Here is a 23,102-nt window from a genome sequence, read left to right on the forward strand (position 1 = left end):
TTAATATATGTGTGATGGACGTGTGGAGGAGCAGGAATATTCAATGAGGACTATGTTCATCTGGACATTCTTAGGACACCAGTGACAGTTATTCCTTTGCCAGAGGCTTGGCTTCCATCAGATGTAACAATTCAATTTCTGGGAAGGCAGGAACAGATGCCAATTTCAGGGAAGAGACTATATATATATATATATATATATATATATATATATATATATATATATACCATCATCTCTTCCAGTGTTTTGGAAGGGTGATTTCAGTCACTATTCCTAAGTAGAGGTGAGAGAGCAGTGATCTGAGTCCATTACTTACTATTTCTTTCCTTCAAAGTATCATCTATATGGTAAATGAATCACTCTTACCTCAAAAGCTAACACAAGCTATACAGACTCAAAATATGTGTTGGGGTAGTAAGGTAATGAAGATTAAAACAAAACAAAAACAAATAAAAACCCAAAACTAAATAGTTCCAAAAGAGACATATAGTAGATGTCTGCATATGCAAACTTTACTTACCTGGCAACATCACCTAGTTGAATGCAGTTAAGAACCATGAAGAATCTCCCACCAAAATGTGAAAGCAAGGAGAGGGAGTGAAAAGGGCTAATCTTTGTTGAAAGCGTCTAATTTGGGCCAGGTGCTGTGACAGGCCCTTTACATACACAAGCTCATTCATTCTGGACAGAAACCCTAAGAAGTGCTGGTATACTTTCCAGTTTATAAATGTAGAAATTAAGCCCAGAGAGGTTAAGTAAATGTGTCTAAGGTTTAGCTATTTTTTCAGCTATTTTGTGTAGACACTGTCATTTTAATTAAAGTTTCTCCAAGTCCAAAGCCCATGCTCTTCTTTCCCATATACCAGATGGCCTTCTTATAATCAAATCCACCTGCAACAGAACTTATGTATCATACTTCACTTACATAAGCACTCCTGCAGAACCACATTCAAGGGCTATTTACAAGCAGTTCAAATTAGCCTCATTATCTGGCATCCTGTCCTCTTCAAATACAAAGCTGGGAAAGAAGGTGGCTTGTGGAGAGGGGGCAAAAGAGAATGGACATGAGGAAGGAACAGGCACACCGAGAGCAGCAAGAGATGACAGCTATGTCTCTACTCTGTCTTATACAGCTTAATATCCCCTGTAGAACTCGCTGTATTGTGTACAATGATGGATGTTGACAAGAATTTTGTTCACTGGCCTCTGTATAGGAAGTCAGGGAAGAGTGTTACATATATTAAAGTAAGACTTTCATCAAGAACAGTTAAACTAGAATAAGTTTTGGTGCTTGAATAGAGTTAAGTTCCAACAAAAAAATCCAACTCATGCCAAGCACCCCATTCCCTCACGAGGCTGAGTAAAAGAAGCAAAGGTATATTGTTAGATTTTCTTATTTCTACTGTTTGACTTTTTTAATCTCTGGAAGACAACTTCTTATTCTTACAATCAAGTTTCTATTCTGCTATTTTAAAATGAATAAAGTATAGAGCTCTTCCTAAATTGAGATCTTTTTAAAGTGTCTTTCTTGTTACATGTCAGCATACTATATCAACATAAGGATATGGAGGTGGTGTGGCATGGGTGTGTGTGTGTGTGTGTGTGTGTGTGTGTGTGTATGTGTGCACGCGCACACGCACAGGGGCCAGACAACTCTGGATCTGAATCTTGGTTCTGCAATTTTACTACTGTGTGACCTTGATGAGTATAGCCTCTTTAACAGTTTCTTCTAATGAAATGGTAAGACATCTTATCATTTCCTTTTCTGTTTTCCTTATGTGTCAAGACTAATGTCAAAGAAAAAAAATTGGTCGACTTCCAAAACACACTCCTTGGGGGTATATTTTCTGAGTGAAGGAATGGAGATAGGATAAATGTAGCCATCCTCTGTTCTTTCCACAGACACTGAGTTAGTTCTCAGGGCAGCCAAAGGGCTTATTGATTCTCTTTTTTCTCCTCTTCCAGGATGTTGTTCTGTCTTATAGTGGGAGTCCAGCCCAAGGCCATTTCCAGTCTGCAGAGAACAGTGGCTTAAGCTAGCTGGGAAACAGGTAAGGAGAAAAACCAATTCTCTGGTTGGCCATCTCTTGTTCCCTATGTCTTACTTGTTTTGGGTAACTGTGCCACTAGTATTCTTTTCTCTTAAGGCACTAGTTAGATTTTGACATTCATCTCTGGGTTAGGATATACTGACAGACAGTAAAGGAGTTCCCCACAGGGTCCAGACTCATTTACTGACATTTTTCAAAGGCCTCTAAATGAAGAACCCCAGTTAATAATGAATGCTGATTTTCTTTCTTTTAATCATGCATTTCTTTTGGGGACCTTTTAGGAGAAAGGTATGGCTAGGGGCGTGATGCAGCTCACCACCCTCATAATTCCATTCCAACAAGCGCCCAGCAACACCTATTTTCCATACTGTTAAGAGCATTAAGTGACATAATACATAGAGAAATACACTTAGCATTTTCCTGGCTATTAAGCACAAGCTAGTCCTCGGTAAATGCTCATGCCCTCATCTTTTCCTTTATAAATCACAAAGTTAATATCAAAAAGAGAGAAAGAAATTCAACATAGATTTGAATGTACTTTTTCGTTTTCCTTCCATTCCTACAGTACAGTGATTCAATTCTTCCAGAAACTGAACATAATGAACCCAGCATACGAAAGAGCCCCTTCCAGAAGAGGTCTGATTCTGGAAGTAAAGAGTGTGGTACTAAATGTAATCTTCATGGAATTCCTGGGTCCCCTATGCCAAAAGCTCCTTTTTCTTTCACATGTAATAAACCCCTTTGCTTGATTAATCACTTTTTGCTAGAGATTGCAAGAAAAAAATTCAGCATTAAAACACTTTGCCAGGTTTACCTCTAGTTTTTCCTTAAACTTTTTCAAATATGAAGCTTTTGAATTCTAAATGTTTTTAATGGTCACATGATTGTTCAGGATTTTTTCCCCCCTCCATGATGGTTTTTCCACATTGTAAATTCATGATGGCTTTTTATTGGGTATCTACTGAGTTCCAAATGCTATGCTAGATGCTTCACATTAAACAACTTCATAAAGTAGATAATATTCCCCTCATTATATGATGTGAAATCTGAGATTAAGAGAGATTTAGGAATTGTGTAAAGTCACAGGACGTGAAAATCCAAAATCTGGATATTGTTTTGTAAAATATTTGCATATTGTCTCCCTTTTCCTTCCAAAATGCATACCAAATATACTTTGCTAAAAGGACACACAAAGGAGTCTCCTGGGATCTTAGGAGTCTGTTGGGATTCCCTTTTGTGCTCTCATAATGTCAATACTGACATAAAAGGAATTTTCAGGTAAAGGTAGAAGTATATCATAGTGCTTTGTCCAGCCAGCATAAAACTAATCAGTTCAGCATCTAGGAAATGTATCCTTGTTCAGGCTTTCAAGGATGGGTCTCTATCAATGACAGACTAGTATAGTAGTAGATTACTGGGGTCAAAAGACTTTGATTCTAGTTCTGGCTTGGTAATTAAGCAGTGATAGATTTTTTGGTAATTACTGAAGGCTCTTATTTTCTTCATCTATAAAATAGAAAAAAATGACAAGGTACACATACCTCAAGAGGTTGTTCTGAGAATCCACTGAGGTAAGGTTTGTTCATATACCGTCTTATTTATCTCAAGTCATTTACTGTCTGTTTTTCCTCTCTTGATAGCATAGAATTTTATGTAAATTTACATAGAATTTTATGTAAATTCTATGCTATCAAGAAACCACTATATCTCCATGGCGTCGAACACTGCCTGGCAAAAGCAAATGCTCAAAAAAAATAGTTGTAGAATGAACTGTGTGCATTTTAAAGCATTAAAAATGTTGATTATTAGTATTATTGTTAAGAATTTTTAATGATATACAAAATGGATTTTTTTGTTAGGTATTAACTTTTCATAAACATCAATATTGCTAGCCAGCAAGTGAATTCAGGCAGCCAGCATTTAAGTTCAAATGATAATCCTGTTCCAATTTTTTCATGTTTCCCTTGAAATTATTACCAGGTTTTTTTCTACCAAATGATATCTGATATTAGCATTTAAATCACATGAAATGAAAATGGTGAGGCTTCATTTCTTGTTACTAATTTTTGTAACCTCCAAGAAGGTTTCTTAGTTTTACTGATTATTCTGCAACTTCCAGGTTCTCTCCAGATGTGAAGAAAATTGCTTACTTGGTTGAGATGCTTGTACTTACTTGATGAAGTACTTGATTCCATCTGCTGTGTAAGCTTCCTCCCACCCATAAGGTAAACCTACAGTGAAAGGAAACCAAAAATATATTTAATAAGATGATAAAGATAACTTTATTTCCTGGACACAAACCTCCCCCATCTTTACAATTATTTGAGCACATTTCTTGTACAAAATAATTTTCTAGAAAGGGAATTAAGACAATTCAGATGAGCTTTCATACTCAGCATCTTTAGAACACAATAAATAAGTCTTGAGCAGTTAACAATCTGCTTTAGTTGCAATAACTGGATTATGACTTGTCATTTACATGTGGTGAGCATTTTTGTCAGCAGGATTCAAGCAAAAATTTGTGTTGCAGCGGATGGTTTTTGCCTGAAGGCAGAAGGATGGACAAGATGGCCTCTGCTTGTCTATGCTGGCTCAAAGTTTCTTTAATTGGCTCCCTTTACATTCTTTCACTCAGCTCCACAGGGAATCAGACATGAGTGCCAGATCAGCAGGGGTTTGAAAGTAGCTTTTGGATGAGACAAAATTCCTTATTAAGTTTGAAAGTTTAGCAAAGTGATTTACAATGGATCGTGGCATTTTATTTTGTTAATTAAAAATTGTGTGCACTAAACATAAATGGCCAATTTGCAAAACTTAGCTTCCATTTCTGTAATGGGATTGAGAATAGTTAGCAATAAAGAGATATGGATTCACGTAAGTAAGCAATATTTGGCCATATTTCTGTAATGAGTACATTTTGCCCCTCGTCATACCAAGAGAACAGCCCCAAGTTGAGACAGCCACATTCTCTTACATTCTGATTTTGTGGGGTACGTTCCTAGAACGCAGTGGTTTCCGCTCCTCTGTTCCATCCAAGTACAGCTAAGGATTTTAATTCCCCTTTTGGATCAGTTCTTTGACACTGGCTTATCACAACTCAGGTAGCCTACCTTTCTGGAAAGTAAGTGAGCTTTAAAAACAAATCATTGACTTCCTTCCCCTAAGTCTCAGCAAGGGCAGAGCAAAAGTGCAGAAATGGTAGCTATTTTTGTTTGTTTGTTTTTAGAGACAGGGTTTCTCTCTGCTGCCCAGGCAAGAGTGCCGTAGTGCAATCATAGCTCACTGCAACTCTGAATTCCTAGGCTCAAGTGATTCTCCCTCCTCAGCCTGCCAAGTAGCTAGAACTATAAGTATGTGCCACCATACCTAATTTTTTTTTTTTTTTTAGAAACCAGGTCTCACTATGTTGCCCAATCTAGACTCAAACTCCTGGCCTCAAGTGATCCTCCCACCTTGGCCTTCCAAAGTGTTAGAATTATTGGTGTGAGCCACTGCGCTTGGCCTGACAGTAACTATTTGAATGAAATAAAACCTTATTCTATCACCATTTGCTTCTTTGAGAAGCAACTTTAAGGATGATGTTTTTCTAATTAAGAAAAACAAGAAATATACTTTGCATTGTGTGTATTTCCAGTCTTTTACCACAAGTTGTACGAGACCTTGAGCAAAAATTCTGTAATTATTTCCTTTGTATATTAACACAAGCTGCCTTGGAGTTTCTATTCTCTCTTAATGAATAAATGTTCCTATTATAAGTAGAAAATAAGCACTTCTGAGAGCAAATTACTGGCTTCCTAAAAGCCCCTGAGTGACTCTCACTATATGTCTCCTCTAGTGTCCAGTGCCAGCACATGCTCAGCCAGATGTGCCATGATAAACTGCTCTGCTGCACCGGTTCAAGTAGATTTATTTTCTGCCTTCACACTTTCTGCATCTTTTTTATAGATCACTTCATTCATCACTGACAAGACCCTCACCTGGAGGGAAGAATCTGGTGACTGTATCTAAGAACTTTGCTTTAATGACAAAAATGCTCAGCAATGCCAGGATTTCCAATCAATAAGACAAAGGCAGCTAAAAGTTAAGTAGGAAGTTATGTGACTACAATTTTTGTCTGCTACATAATTTGTCTGACAAGTACAATTGTATCTGTTTCTAATTTCTTAAGTTACAGATATGTTTTAATAAAAAGGAAAACTGGACACTTTCAAGACAGTATCTTTCAATCTACAGGATCATTTGAAACTCTAAATTAACATTGGATTACCATATTCCCTGTGCCATCAGAATAGAATTTCTGCCTTATTTCCTTACAATTATTAAGCAAGAATTATAATTTTATAACAGACTTATAAAGGTACTAATTCATAGACATTTAAGTCACAATGGTTATTCAATGACTACAGCCATAAAGATATCCCTGGATATTAAATAATATCTATAACTTATTTTTTAAAATGTTCTGTTCTGAGAAAATAAGTGTTTCTTTTTAGGAGATTGAATAGTTTCTTATATTTCATATAGATTTCATATAATCTATTATATAAAAGACAGATTTAGAGACTAAACTGATAGTAATTAATCTCTCAGTGATAGTTCAGTAATAGAAAACAATTACTGTCCAATTACAAACTAAAAAGCACAAATAGCCTACCTTATACAAAATCGCACTTATGATTTCCACAAGCTTATTGATGGACTCAATTTTCCATGAATAAATGTTTCATTTCTTCATAAGCGATTTGGCTATAACTGTAACATTATCTAAATACTTTTCAATAATCATTATTGCTTCAAATATTAAAATATTCCTACGTTTCCCATATCTTTATATTTGGAAATATACAATGCTTCTACTTTTTCTTTTCATATTGGTTTTAAAAATGTTACGACTATAGCCACCTGAAATTGTTTTTGATTAGAAGTATCGTCTATGAACCCTCCCACAACATTCTTTCCATCAGAGATCATCTGTTTCGAATCAACAACTTCACAGTGATGGCTCCAAAATCTTCATGAGTATCTTGCCAAAGTAAGAGTCTTAAACATATTCAACTCTGAATACTGGCTGTTACCTAAAACTCTACATATCCAAAACCAAACTCATTAGCTTTCCAGACAAAATAGTTTCTTGTCTAATTTCCCAATCTATTTATGTATCAAAGATTTTCTTTGTCATATCTGGCCCACGTGGCATTTATTAAAACATTTATTGATCCTTAATTATGTGTTCAGCATTTTGCTAGATGCTCAATATACAATGATAAACAGACATGACCCTTGATCATATGAAGCTTTAAATCGTCATAAGGACATGATTAAAAATAGGAATAAGTTGTATAAAAAAAGAACGAAATACAATGAAAGAGTAAGTTATAGCACAGACAAAGGCTGAACCCCCTAATGCAGAAAGAATTTCTACAAATCAATGGTAAGATCAATAACAAATAACAAAATGGCAAAACATGAAACATTTAGAACACGAAACAAATGAACACATGTGAAAATATGTTTAACTTCATTCTTAATTAGAGAAATAAAAAGCTATTATGAGATATCATGTTCATCTATCAGATTAGCAAAGATTAACAAGTAGTTTAATAAGACACAGTGCTGATGGTGTGAAGAGACAGTCATTCTCATGTTGATGGAAGTATTAACTATAATACACTTGGGAAGAGAACCTTGTAAATATCTATCTAAAATTTTCAATGCCAATAATAATGAGTTGACATTAATCGAGCGGTTAGATTCTAGACACTGTTGTAAGCACCATACACGTACCAACTCACTTAATCCTCACAAAGAATCTATGAGAAGCACTGCTATTATCTCTATTTTAGCAATGAGGGAAATGAGGCACAGGAAGTTTAACTAACTTTCCCAAGGTCACATAGCTAGCAGGGGACAGAGCCCAGACTCTTCAACACTATGAGATCGTTCATCACTATGTTGAATGATCTCCATATAGTTTAATCTAGCAATTCTTCTTGTAGAAACTTATCCTATAGATATGCTTTACTGACAGGACTGTTCATTGTAAAAACAAAAAATATAAATAATTTAAATAACCATCAATGGGAGCTGATTAAATAAAGATACTATAATAACAGAGCCAGAAGGATTTGAAAAGCATTTGTTAGTGTTACAAAATTGTTACAAAATCAAATACGTTTAACTTTTAGCATCCAACATGCTGAGCAGAGCAGAAGGAGTGGGGAAGAGAAGTGTTGGGGGAGATATGCCTAACTCACAATTAATAAGCCTTTGCTAAAGAATATAACATTCATCACGTAAGTGGAATTTTCACTTGATTTGCAGTCAGAAAATCTGAATCCATATGTACTGTTCTTCAAATTGCAAGTTGAATAACCATGGGAAAGTAATAATCTTATGGAGTCTGAAATTTCTATATAAATAGATTTGTCATTTATATAGTAGTGATGATAATAGCTACCATTCTAGCTTAGAGGGTTAGCATGGTACTCTTATTAGATAATATGTAACTACACAATGCTATACAAATGGAGACCATTGTTATTGATAGTAATGAAGTGAACAGTTTTTTCTTCACTGCTTATGGTTCTGGGGATGTGGAGTATTTTAGATGCTTAACATAGGAAAGTGTTTAAAAATTATCTATAGGGGAAACCTTCATTAAGGTGTAAGCCCCCCCTTTTTTTTTAAACAATCCTTTCCTCAACACAGTCTCTGTTTTATTCATGATAACATTCAGCAAAAGAATAACAGGAACTAGTGGGACACTGACCCTGATCCAGTAGTGTAATGGTAAGTAAAAGTTTAATAACCAGCTCTTAGGTAGGGGTGAGGGCAAACCTTGATTTGCAACATTTGCTCAGTTTCACAGTGTAAATACTGTCCCATAACTGATTCGAGCTACCAATGTGATGTCATGGAATACGGAGATGGGAAGAAATGCATAGTAATACACCATGGTATACAATTCCCAGATACAATACAATTCCCAAAGACAATAGTAAAATGCAGGAAAATAATTAGGAAGTGGTTAGTTTTTAAAATATTTATTATCATTTCTTTTAATACAATACAATTTTCAGCTTAAATATTTTAATTATTAATAATGACTATGTTTGACAATTGGCTCACAAAATTCTTGCAAGCCAGTAGAACCCAGCACAAACATACTACTGTGGCTACCCATCTCTTAGCTTCCTGGTCCTGTTTCACAGGCAGTTCCAAAACTCAGAGGATAGCAATACTGTTTTATCCAATTGATGATTACTTGAAACTGATAGCAGCTTCCAAAGATGTAAAGAACTGTTGCCCTAACAATAAACTATGTTTATCAAATGTTTGCATAGAGCTTTCTACTATTTCTGACCTTCTTACTGCTGATAGTGCAGTCGTGATTTGAATGTAAGCATATGGATATTAGAGTGCATGCTTTTAATCACTGTGGTGTTGCTTCTTTTCCCCAACTGCTGTTTGCACTGCCAACAGTCAAAATTAAAACAATCAAACAATACTTTTGCCTAACTCTTTGAAGAACAAAAAAGGAAACTAGATTCCCAACATCTCAATTTGTGCATTATTATCCAGAGCAATGATCTTTTAAAAGGAACTGAAATAATTTCTAGGCTTCAACTCAAAGCAGTCTATTTTAGAGACATTACATGTTTACAATTGCACAAGTTAATCTGTAGGTCTGAACTGCAGTGCCAATTTAAAAAGAACTACTAGCCAATTTTCCTACGAGAAAAGGAATCTATTATACTGAGAGATGGTTGCCACCTATAAATAACCAAATAATGCAGTATTTCAAGTATAAAAATAATTTATAAGAAAATAATTGAAAAAACTACATATTTTCTGAATTGTGATTTTAACACTGCTTAATATTAGCTGCGCAAAAATGCTGCATACTAACAAACATGATTTTGGACCTGGGCCTTGATTTCTTTACCACCTGGTTAGATACATCATTGTTGTTTGAGAAAAAAAAAGCAAATGATGTATATACGTATATAATTTTACACAATTTGTGAATCCCCAATTCAAAAGTTAAAATGTTAATGTAATTAAATATAAGTTATTTCTAGTTATAGGTCACTTATCCGGCAATTGAAAAGCTATAATATATTGAAGGGACTACATTGTAAAGAAATTTCTAGAGGTTATTTAGTGGTTTACAGTCTGCTTTATCAGGCTGTTGCTATTTTTTTTTTTTTTGCAAACATATACTACACAGGGAACTGGTAAATGAGAAGGGGAAATGCCAACACTCATTTTCTGCATTTACTTCCCAATAGATGCAAAATTCAGTATGTTTTACAGTTGGAGTTTTCTTCTTCTCAGTTAAATTGTGGAGTCACTTCCTTGAACTCTGAGGTAAAGACATTTGAGGGGCCAGTTTAAATGCTTTTTCTTACATTGCTAATTCCCATCCCATGACTCAGAGTGAAGATGAGAATGTGGGATTTCACTACCAGTTGTTCCTGGGCATTTACATTAGATGATGTTTGGAGAATGATCTGGGCTAAGGCATTTTAATTTGTTTTGCTTAAAAGCAATAATATGCAACAGGCTTTATTCTGTGCACTAATGAAACTCAACATAAAACTTGCTGAAGCTTCCCTCACTAGAGAGAGAACTGAATAATAGGATGAAATGATCTTCTCATACTCTGTTCTGCCGACAGACAATCTTTGCTTATGATTAGTCATCTAATAAATTTAATCTATGTAGAGAGTAATGGTGAATAACACAGCTGACTCCACAATCCAACTTCTTATTTTTAAAGGGCTCCCCACCTCATACACACATTTCTCCAGAAATTCTAAAGTTATATAGAACTGTTTTGGATGAAATAATGGATTTTCATTTCACAAATCTAAGTGAAAATGTGATCTCAATTTTGTTTTACAGTAAAACATTTTTTTGACATCTACTGTACATCAAGTGCTAAGCTAAACATTTTAAATTTGTTATGGTAAGAGATAGTTTTCACTGGTTATCTCATAATACATTTCATATAAAATAACTGTGTACTTCATTAAAAGAAAAACCTTTCAGTACATCCACCCTATCCTCCTGTAGCTGATGACTTTGTTTCTTACCTAACTGAGAACACAGAAGCAGCAGGAAGACAACTTCTAGATTCCCACAACATCCACTAACAATTCACATACTCTGCCTTTCTCTGTGCTCATACCTCACGCAATCCTCTTATCTTACTTACTTACTCAAAACTTCAGTCCAACAATTGTCTGCTTTCTTCTCCAACATCAGTGTTCCTTCCCTGTACTGGGTTATTACCATGGGCATAAAAATGAATTGTAATTATCTTCTATCTTAAAAAAAATTAAAAGCAAAACTTTGTCCTGCCCTCACATTTCCTTGCAGTTACTACTCCATTTCTCTGTTCTACTTTACAACAAAACCTTACAAAAATGGATTTGTATTCAATTTCCCTCTTCCCATTTATTCTCTTTTAAATCAACTCTAGTGAGGCTACCATTTGCTACATGCCACTAAGACAGTACTTGTCACTTTATGTCCAAAGGTCTATTTTCAGTCCTCAGCTTCCTTCACTTATGACTGTATGTGATGCCATTGATCACTGCCTCCTTGGAACAGTTTATTCGACAGCAAAGATGCAGCTTTCTATAGGTTCTCCTCTGTCACTGGCTGTTTCTTCTCTGCTCATTTGCTAGTTACTTCTCATCTCTCCAATCTCTAAAAGTTGGATGGCTCCAATGCTTGGTTCTTCAACTCCGCTCTGTCCTTACTTTCTGTTCTTTTCCTGCTTACATTCATTTGTTAGGTGATCTCATCCAGTTTCTGTTTAAATACTATTCATACTTGACGCAGAACTCTCTATCCCCAGTCTGGACTTCTCTCCTGATTTCCAAACCAGCAAATTCAGCGGCATGCCCTCTCTTACTCTACCATTGTATCACTTTTAAACAGAAGGTTGCCCATTACTGATCTCCTGACTCTTCACCCCAAACCTCACCTCTCAGCTCTTTCCATCAATTCCTATTGTTCCAGTTGCTCAGGCCTAGGACACATCCTTGATCCTTCTCATTCTTTTACACCCCATATATAATCAACCCGCATGTTTCAGTGGCTTTGTCTTCAGATTAGTTACAGAATTTGACCATTTCCCACAACTTTTAGCTTTATTAAAATGGTCCATCCCTTGCCTAGATTACTCTGCCAGCACTCTAACTGGTTTCCCTGCCACAGTCTACTCTCAAACTAGTAGGCAGCATCATTTAAAAAAAAAAAAGTCAGATTATGTTCCTTCTGCATGACCTGCCTCCCCCCACCTCTAACTTCTCTGACTTCGTTTCTTAATTCTTTATGTTCAATCTGTTGCAGCTGCATTGGCCTCATACTGTTCCTTGAACAAAACAAGTATGTTTCTGCTTCAGGGCCTTTGCACTTGCTAGTCCTTCTACCTAGAGAGCTGTTCCCTTTGAATCTATGGCTCACTCTGTCACTTCCTTGCAGGGTCTGCTCAGATGTAATTTGATCAGTGATCCCTTCCCTAGTCACTCATAAAATAGCAAGCTCCCTTCCTCTCCAAACTCTGACACTCATTATGCCCCTCAACCTGCTTTCTCTTTTCCCTCTTCACTAGGATGCAAATTCCATGAGAGGAAGTACTTTTCATTCTTGCTTCACTACCAGTATTCTTGTGGCACATAATAGGTTCTTAGTTGCTGAATTAAGGAATCAATGTTTACCAAATATCTGTGTTTAAACAAACACCTACCATTTAATAAGATGTAAAATTTGGGAGGAGAGTTCTTCAGAAAAAGATGTTGAAAGGGTGTTTAATAAGATAATTGAAAGTGAGGCTGTAAACGAATATGCTGAAATATTTGAACTATTTTCCACAAGAGTTGATATTCTTCTTTTCCTTATGGGTTACAGAGATGAAGAGGGGAGAGGCTCTAATTTCTTTTAGTATACAAAGATACCATGATGTCTTTAAAGAACTGCTTTTGCCCAGGTGCAGTAGCTTACACCTGTAGTCTTAGCACTTTGGGAAGCTGAGACGAGTGGATCACTTGAGGTCCAGAAAAAAAATGCAAAAGATTAGCCAGGCATAGTGGCATGCACCTATAGTCCCAGATACTCAGGTGGCTGAGGTGGGAGGAGCTGTTGAGCCTGACAGGTAGAGGTGGTAGTAAGCCTAGATGGCACCACTGAACTCCAGCCTGGGTGACAGAGGCCCTGTCTCAAGGCTGAAAAAAAAAGTACTGTTGTTATTACAGTACTTTTATTTTATGAATAATAAAAATATTAAGGGGTAGTGGCAGTTGAACATGAATTAATAGAACTATTGGAAGAAAAAAAATTGCACCTTCTCTTTTCTGTTCCATTCAGGAAAAGGATTTAGTGATTAGAGGTGGTAAAATTGCTATACAGCAAGCTTGATTTCCACTGGTTAAGAGCAACAGCAGCATGTCTGATAGTTCAAAATGGACACTACCTTTTGCTTGTAACAGGCTGTCTGAGAGCAATAGGTAGATACACTTGATCTAAGAAAATAGGAACAGCAGCTCGCTAATTAGGTCAAAATGCTAGATTCAAAACTGACAGAAATTAGTGTGTCACAGGTAATTTCATAAATACCCCTATGGGATGTCATTCACTTTATACTACGGTACCATGTTTCTAAGAGTATCCCATACCAGCATACCAGAATTCTAAAAGAGGACATATAAATGGCCAATAGATATATAAAAGTGATTCACCATGAATAATCATCAGGGAAATGCAAATTAAAACCACAATGAGATATCATTTCACACTTGTTAGAATGGCTACTATCAAACAGATGAAAGATAAGCATTGGTGAGGATGCAGATAAAAAGGAATCCTTGTACACTGTTGGTGAGAATGTAAATTAGTTCATCCATTTTGGAAAATCGTATGGAGGTTCCTCAAAAACTAAAACTAGAATTACTAGATGATCCAGCAATCCCACTTCTGGGTATATACCCAAAGAAATTGAAATCTATATGTTGAAGAGATGTCTGAGTTCCTACATTAATTAGAGCATTATTCACAATAGCCAAGATATGGAAACATCATGATATGGCCAAGACAGTGCCTGTCGACATATGAATGGACGTGATATTATGAACAATAGACTCTAGTCAGCCTTAGAAAAGGATTCCATCATTTGGGACAACAACGGTGAATCTAGAGGAGATTATGCAAAGTGGAATAAGCCAGGCACAGAAAGACATCTAGGATATGATCTTTACTTATATGTGGAACCTAAAAAGTCAAACTCATAGAAATAAAGAGTAGAATAGTGGTTACCAGAGGCAGGCGGGGAGGGACAGGGAAAGGAAAAATGTTGGTCAAAGGTATAAAGTTTCAGTTAGATAGGAGGGATAAATTAGATAGGTATAAAGGTACAAACATATAAAGTTTCAGTTAGATGGGAGGGGATATATTGCACAGCATGGTGACTATCATTAATAAGAATGTGTTGTATATTTTGAAATTGCTAAAAGTGTAGATTTTAAGTGTTCTACCACAAAGTAATAAGTATGTGAGGTGATGGAAATGTTAACTGGCCTGCTTTGATCACTCCACCATGTTCACATATACTGAAACCTCACATTGTACTCTATAAATTCATACAATTATCATATGTCAATTAAAAAAGATAAAAGCTTTCAATAAAACATACTGTCTATGCTTTTATAGTTTTCTACTTTTGCATAACATATTATCACAAATTTCACAGCTTAAAACAACACCCATGAATTAGATCCAAGCTCTTGAAAGTCTGGCATACCATGACTGAAATCAAGGGGTTAGCTGGGGTAAGTTTTGATCTGGAGTCTCTGGGGAACAATTTACTTTCAAATTAATTTTTTGTTGTTGTTGGCAGAATTCAGTTGCGTTTGTAGCTGTAGAACTGAGGTCCCGGTTTTCTTGCTGGCCATCAGCCAGGGGCCATTCTCAGCTCCTAGAAGTAGCTGGCATTCCTTGCCATGTCACCCCTCCATTTTCAGTCCATCTTAAGTGGACTGAAAGGACACAGAGTCCTTTTCATATTTCTAATCTGACTTCTCTGTTTCTGATTTCACGATTCAGATTTAAAGGCTCATGTAGGTCAGACCCACCAGGATAATCTCCTTGTCTTAAGGTTAACTAATTATGTATGCAAAATCTCTTCACAGCAGCACCTAGATTAGTATTTGGTTAAATAACTGACAGAAGGTGAACGTATACCAGGAACCAGGAATATGGGGGCCACCTGACAATTCTGCCTACCACAATGATCCTATTATTTATTTCATACAACGTCTTAATCAATGGGACACTTTTTAGTTCCTAGGAAGAGAAATATAACTAAGAAAAATATATCAAGGGTTACATACAAGTAAAAAGAACTTAATAACTAATTTTAGGGTTTTTCTTTCTTTCTTTTTTAGAAATAAGATTTCCCTATGTTGCCCAGGCTGGACTCAAACTTTTGGGCTCAAGGGATCTTCCTGCCTCAAGCCTCATGAATAGTCAGGCATGTGCCATGACACCTAGCTTAATTTTAGTTTGCTTTATTTTTTTGTCATGGAATTATAAACATTTTCTCCCAATAAACCTGGAACATTAAAAATATAGTTTTCTGTCATCCTGTGGTCAGTTAATGAAGGAGAGAAAGTGATAAGTGAAAAGGGGGGAAGAAAGAAGAAAGCAAGCTGGAGAATGAGAAGCCAGAGGTAAGAAGAGAAAGCAGAGATTTAAAGAATGCTTACAGGCCTGGCACGGTGGCTCACACCTGTAATCACAGCACTTTGGGAGGCTGAGGCAGGCAGATCACCTTCGGTCAGGAGTTCAAGCCCAGCCTGGCCAACATGGTGAAAACTCATCTCCAAAAATACAAAATGTAGCTGTGCATGAGGGCAGGTGCCTGTAATCCCAGCTACTCAGGAGGCTAAGGCTAGAGAATAGCTTGATCTCAGGAGGTGGAGGTTGTAGTGAGCTGAGATTCCGCCATTGCACTCCAGCCTGGCTGAGCAAGACTCTATCAGAAAAAAAAGAGAAATGCTTAGAGCTCTTAACTAGATTGGTTATGAAATCTTATAGTTGTGTCTAGTTATAAACTATATTTTAAAAAGAAGGAAGAGAGAATACATAAAAGGGATTATAGGAGGCTAAAGTTAGGCACAGTAAAGTTGAGCAGGTAAAGTGGGTTTGGGGGTGGCAGACTCAAATCTCCAGACCCAGCCTATCAATCTGATTTGGAATCCATCCAAGCTATCTCTGGTACAGCTGGTTAAAATCTCCCTTACATTCACCCAGCGTGGTAACTTCCTGAACACTCTCAGCAGTGCCTCTCCCTCCTTACCTGCCCAGACTCTGGATCTGCCAGAAACTTCAACACTTTTTTGACTTTCATTTGTTGAATGCCTACTTGTCAGAGACCTGTAGAATGGTACCCAGATTCAGAACAGTATCTCACACTTAGTGGGGACTCAAGAACTATCTGTTGACTGACTGCAGAAATTTGCCTCCCACGAAGACTGATGTGCAAGTAAATCTTGCATGTCTTTGAAACTTTACTGTTTTTATGAGGTCTTTGTAATCACCAGGGGGAACTTATAAATATTTGTACAACTGTTATTTGTGGATTTTGACAACAGGGTAAGGACGATCAATAGACATACAATTTTAGAAAGGCTGTCATAGACCAGATGAAATGAAGTCAAGATAATTGATGTTTCCCACCTTGAATATAAATGAATATATATAATGCAACTCTAAACATCACTGATCCCTAATCATGTAGCATTTGCTGTTAATATCTTTGTCTTTTAAATTAAAAAAAGGTTATCTAAAAATCTATTAACAATCTCACATTACTTTCAGTTAAAATTTGGAAAAAAAAATCATAAAAACAAACTCCCTGAAAACAGCCTTTAAGAGGATGTTTGAAAAATGTAAATGTGTTTTTAAAAAGGTTTAAAGAAAAACAATAAAAACACCTTTATAGAGGGTTATTTTTTCAACTAATAGCTCTCATGAAGTCAGTTAACTCAGTAGTCATTGTTTTCAAGAGTTATAAACTTACATAAACATGACCAAAATTTTGCTTTTTCTCTTCTGCAAAGAACATCAGTTCTGACTGTATAGTTTGTTGTCACTCAAAAATTTTAATCATTTAAATCCACCCACGGATGGATGATCATATGTTAATCAATGTTTCCAATAAGCTTGAAAGACCATTGAAAACATATATCCTGAGAAAGTCACATCCTTGAGTGTTCACAACAGTTTCATTCATACCAGCTCAAAATTGAAAACAATCATAAGATCCATCAATTCGTGACTGGATAAACTGTGACATAACAATACAATGGAATACCATTCAACTTTACACATAAAAGGATGAATCTCAAAAGCCTTATACTAAGTGGAAGAAGCTAGAAACTCAATAGTCTGTTTATTCCAAATTTTAGAAGAGGCAAAACTATAGTGACAGAAAGAAAATCAAGGGGTGCCTAGGACAAGAAATGGTGGGGGATGGGTTACAAAGGAGCACATGGAAAGGTTGTGAGGTGATGGGAATATTCTAGGGCACGATTGTGGTAGTATAATGCAGCATTGTCAAAATTCACTTAATTGTACACTTACATTTTATTGTATGAATTATATCTCAATTTCAAAAAGCAGGAGAAATCTCCTGAAGCAGTAATATGTACAATTCCATTAAAAAAATTAATCCCATTAGAAAAGCTGCAGTATGAGCAATCCCATTACAAAATGGCTGCAATCTTCCTTTCATCTTTATGCTGTGTCAGTCCCACTTACAGTCAGCCACTGAGCTACTTCCTGGAACATACCATAGACTTATTTTCCTCTATGCTTTTTCAGATACTGTTCCTTCTACCCGCAATGCTCATCACTATGGAATATAGAAACTCGGTAAGTACCTTGAAATGATTTCAAAAACCACAGTCACGAACCAGAATCTCCTTGTCCAGCTGTTATCAGGCCTTTGATTTCAGAATTTCTTTAGTTGGGAGATCTATCCAGAACTCCTTTCTTTTGATGTAAAGTTTGCTTACAATGAAATGTACAAATCTTAAGTGTCTGTTTAGTGAATTTTCACAAATGCCTACACCTGTGTAACGCAAAGCCCATCATGATATAGAATATCGCCACCACCCCATAAAGATCCCGTTTCTGTTTCTGTTGATTTTTATTTCCATGCCCCAAGAGGCAGCCACTGTTCTGATTTTTTAAGTTATCATACTTTTAGGAATTCCGTTTAGTTTTATAAAATTATTTCTATTTTTCTGCTTAGAGATCTTCTCTTTCCATTCATTATGAACATGTTTTCCTTCACCTCATTGCACACAGGTGTAAAAGCACTTTAAAGTTCTTATTTCAACATCTAGGCCTTGTGGAAGTTGGCATCCATTGACTGTCTTTTCTCTTGAGAATGAGTTATATTTTCCTGTTTTCTATTTTCACACTGAGTCATCTGGGATTGTTTTCTGGAAATTATAAACATTGTACTGTAAAAACTCTGGATTGTGTTACACTGCACTGAAGAATGTTAATCTTTTTGTTATAGCAGGACATTTAGTTGGTTGGACTCAAACAATAAGTTCTATTTCTTAGGCAGTGGCTTAAACCTCAGTTCAGTTTCTCTCCCCATCCCCCTTTGCTGGGCTGTTTGCAATGTGCTCTATACTTGTGTAGTTTGGGGTCAGACCCAGAGGCGTGGGCAGAGTTTATATACAGAATCTGGGGGTCTCTGTCTCCAGTGCTATTCTTTCTGGGATTTCTCCTCTGCCTTTCCAATTGTCGTAAACTTCCTATTCCAGTTCTATAGTCCAGAAAGATTGCAGGTTATCAGTTTTACCACTCTAAGCCTCCTGCTAGGGTCTGGAGTAGAGTGAGGCAAGCAGTGTCTACATACAAAATTTAAGGAGCCACCCTCCCTCAGGCTCATGCAAATGCACGGTCAATACCTGAGACTGAGCCTCCTTAAGAGGGAGGTATACCCAGGGTACCTTGTGCCTTACCCAAGTCCCAGCCCTGGGTCCTGACATCAATCTATAAGAAGAACAAACAGGAAACTTATCCTATGTTGGGTCCTTCTGCCAAGTTTTGATTGATCTTCAGAATATGCCTGGTTATATTCACTTTCCAGAAGCTTCAATTGCTTTCTTTGTTGTTGTTGTTTGTTTTTGCATTTTGTCCAGGGTTTACAATAGGTTTTTGCAGGATGGTTAGTCTGTCAGGAACTTACTTAGCCTTACTGGAATGGAACTTCAGATGCATAGAATTTCTGAGTGAAAAGAGACCTTAGAAATCCTCTAATTGTCTCATGTTATAAATTGGATACTGATACCAAAAAAGGTTACAGAGCTTTGTTATAGAGACAATTAGAGGAAAAGATAATAATCTAATTTCTACTTTAGTGATCATCCACTATGCCATTCTGCAATAATACTGAATGAAAAGAGCAGTTTCTGTATAGAGGGTAAAATGCTGTACTCAGAACTTTCTTTTACATGCAAATAAATTGTACATTAACTCTCAATTTTTAATTACAACCTGCTTAACAGTTTGGTATTCATATGAATGGAATGTTTATGTCCTCTAAAAATTCTTATGGTGAAGCTCTCACACGTGCTATCTGGCTGCATTTGTAGATGTGGTCTTTAAGGAAGTAATAAGGTTTAAAGAGTGAGGCCCTGATTCCATAAAATTAGTGTCTTTAGAAGAACAGGGACAAGGCCCCCCCCAACCCCCACTCCTGTCGTGTGCATGTACAAAGAAGGGGCCGTGTGAAGACAAAGCAAGATGTCAGTCATCTACAAGCCAAGAGAAGAGACCTCACATGAAACTTCCCTTGTCACCACCTTGGACTTATAGTCTCCAGATTTATGAGAAATAAATTTTTGTTTAAGCCTCTCATGCCATGATATTTTGTTATGGCAGCCAGAGCAAATACAACTATAAAAATGGATCCAAATTTTGCATACTGTTAAATCAGCTCACTTGACAGAATTACTTCAGTCTGACTACACTGTAAAGGTAAATTCATATTTTTCTCTAAAAGAGCTCGAATTCAGAAAAAGAAAATCTACCAATCAATGCAGTAAAGAATAAATTTGAAGGATCAATGTAGCACTTTGAAGCAGATCTGTTGTAAGGCTGGAAGGCAAACAATGTTTCTAAAACAATTTAATCTCATTGTATTCTCTATTTTAAAAATGTTTATATACAACTATTAATAAATATCACAGTCTATTCTGCAAATGCCTTTAAAGGGACATGCCTTCCAAAACAGCATGCAAACAGGTACCATGCAAAAGTAAGGCCTGAACACATATCCCTTATTTGTAGACTAAACTTTCTGATGCATAATGAACCTCTGCTCATCGTTTCTTGATTTCCACACCTTCCGACCACACAGCCTGTCTTATCATTTGGACCTCCATCTCATTCTCTTAGGTCTCCATATAATGCTGTTTACCTATTTGCTCTCATGGTATCATGAGGCCTCACTGCCCCTTTTACCATGGTGATAAGATCTTTCCATGGTGACTGGCTTGGGACCTTCTTGTCATATCTTAGGCTGATACAATCCAGCATAGCCTAGATTTATAGCAACCAATCATTTTCAAATAAAAGATATTAATAGAAATTAGGAGGTGTTAAGTATACTAAGGAGTGTATTATGCAGTAGAATTTCAAGTCATATTTATCATTTATCTAATTCATATATATATATACATATATATATATACAGTTGTTGCTGTTCATTGCTGCTTGATGTTGCAGTCAGATATATTCCATTATTGTAACATTAGGACACAATATTTAATTTCTACATTGCAACTCTTTTATCTCTTCTCTTTGTCTGGCAACAGTTAGTAAAGTTAACCTATATAACAAGAAGCTAAGAAATATGAGAATTATCTCTTATTTGACCAGTGATGGTAATTTCTAATTAATTCCGGATAAAAACCTGCATGCAGTTATAAATAGTTGATTTTTATTTTGACATTGATTTGGTCTGACTGAGGCAGACAGTCATTCCAAGTAAGCCAGGCACCAATTCTGCCACCTCTTCCCTTACATTTTCCCCTTCATTGAACTATTGTAACAAATCACTGTACAAAAAAAGAAAAGAAAGCTGCTATGTTTAGGGATCTGATATGAAAGGTACTTTGGCAAGAACTTATATAACAACTAGGTTAGATCTTGGGGTTCTCTGGGCAAAGCAAGTTTTAAGATTAAAATTTGAGCATACTTTTCTCTTTAAAATTGTATGTCTGCTTTAACTGATAACAAAAAAGGAGAGGGATAACACATTTACAAAGAATATAAACTCCCATAGATGTGAATAAAACAAAGGAGGAATTAGCAAAATCTCTAAAAGATTTTCTAATTAAAAAACTTAGTTTTCTACTTTTAAGTACACTTTGATTTGAGATAATGTTCTTTAAGAATATATTTTAATGCTGTATAAAATACTTGTAACTCAAAACTTTTTTATGAAATAGTGCTTCAAAGGCACTTAAAAGTTTCTTCTTTTACTTTAAGTGATCCCCTTATTATTTTAGTATTCTAACTTGCTTTGGAAGCCATACATTAACACACATACACACATGTCTCAATATGTAAGTTAACAATCTAAACTTTTGATTGCTTCTTGTTATAATTTTTATAAATTCAAACGAGATGGAATTTAAATGGACAGCTTTCTATTAATTATAAAATTAACTGCATGGAGTAAAATCTGAATTCATTTTTAAATATAGCTATATCTGAGATAAAGTAAACATAAAATGTTCCAACTCCTTGCAACTTTTTGCTTTTGCCAGCACAGACCACATTGCTTCGTTCATCTCTGCCTTTGTACAATATAGACTATATTCTGTCATTTATCTCTGCCTAGAATTACTGTTTCTTTTCATCCGCCTCGTGAGCTTTTGCTCATCTAGAATCAGTTTAAATGAAACTTCCTCTGTGCATACTCTCCTAATGTCTTTGGCAGACTTCATCTTCCCCTCCTTTATGGTACTTCTGTGGTTTGTACCAGTTTCTATCACAGCACTTAACACTCTTCTGTGGAAAACAAGATGGTGGACAATGACCATGTTGTATCCATCTTTGTGCCATTTTCTGGTACACAGATCAGGCTTTGGTGCATAATAAATGTTTAATAATGGTTTGTTGAGGATTTACATCTTAAGATGTAAGACATCTTCAACGTTTTTAAAAAAGTAATATTGTCTGGAGGGATTTAGAAAAAATGTGGCATATTAGTTAGAAATGATTTCAGGTGAAAATGACAGATAATCCAAGTAGCTGGGCAAATAAATAGGGATTTATTATTAAGGGGCCTAGAGGTTGCTAGACAATAGCATGAAGGTCTCAGGTTTTCTATCTTTCTACTCTGGCATCCTTTGGGTATAAGTGGTGCATCCCTACACATTTCATCTTGTAGGGGCAAAAGAGCCCCCAAAGGCTATAGGCAACATATTTGTATTGAAGGCAGGAAGAATGGCAGAAAGGAAAGAGGTAGTCCCAGATCCATCTGCCCTTATCCATTAATTAAGTTTCCCCAAGCAGAAGTTTCTAAGCAGACTTGACTTTATATCTCATTGACCAGAACTGGGGTGGGTGGCCACTCTTTGAGGCAGGCTACCCCTGAGAGGGCAACTGTCTGACTTAATAGTTTCTAATGTAACAAACTGGATAGGGCAAAACAGCAAGTCTGCCATAGAGTACAAAAACAAAAATAAAAAGACAACAGAAGAATGGGTTAAGGTTAATTAAGATGTTCAGGTTACCAGGTTTGTTGAAATGAGTATGCCAGAGACCTTGGGGATTCTAGGGCATCAGTGCAAATGGGTACACAGTTAATAATTCACACTAAAGTATTTTCTCAAGATTGTGGTTGCTTATAATGACATAATGAGATCTTCCAATCTTGCATCTCATCTCTCTCTCACTCTGTGCTTTTGAATTATCATAGTTTTCCTTTACCTCCCAATCACCCCAATC

The 23,102-nt window shown here is 36.2% G+C and overlaps 1 protein-coding gene and 1 long non-coding RNA gene across 5 annotated transcripts in view; one reads left to right on the top strand and one right to left on the bottom strand.

The window, feature by feature from the left end:
* Window positions 1–23,102, bottom strand: part of STXBP4 (syntaxin binding protein 4) — a 259,468-nt gene that overhangs the window by 92,694 nt on the left and 143,672 nt on the right. For all 4 annotated transcript variants that reach the window (XR_013535859.1, XM_035301150.3, XM_008997349.5 and 1 more), the window contains one exon: window positions 4,225–4,282. Coding sequence is in view for 3 of the 4 variants with exons in the window: in XM_035301150.3 (XP_035157041.3) it covers window positions 4,225–4,282 (58 nt within the window). In the remaining variant the exon portion in view is untranslated. The remainder of the gene's footprint in view (window positions 1–4,224; window positions 4,283–23,102) is intronic.
* Window positions 2,617–6,242, top strand: LOC118153832 (uncharacterized). The gene is made up of 3 exons (XR_004743452.3): window positions 2,617–3,622; window positions 4,171–4,276; window positions 5,997–6,242. It is a non-coding gene; the product is annotated as an uncharacterized LOC118153832 (long non-coding RNA).

This window comes from Callithrix jacchus, chromosome 5 (assembly GCF_049354715.1).
Source record: "Callithrix jacchus isolate 240 chromosome 5, calJac240_pri, whole genome shotgun sequence".
In the NCBI taxonomy this organism is placed as follows: domain Eukaryota; kingdom Metazoa; phylum Chordata; class Mammalia; order Primates; family Cebidae; genus Callithrix; species Callithrix jacchus.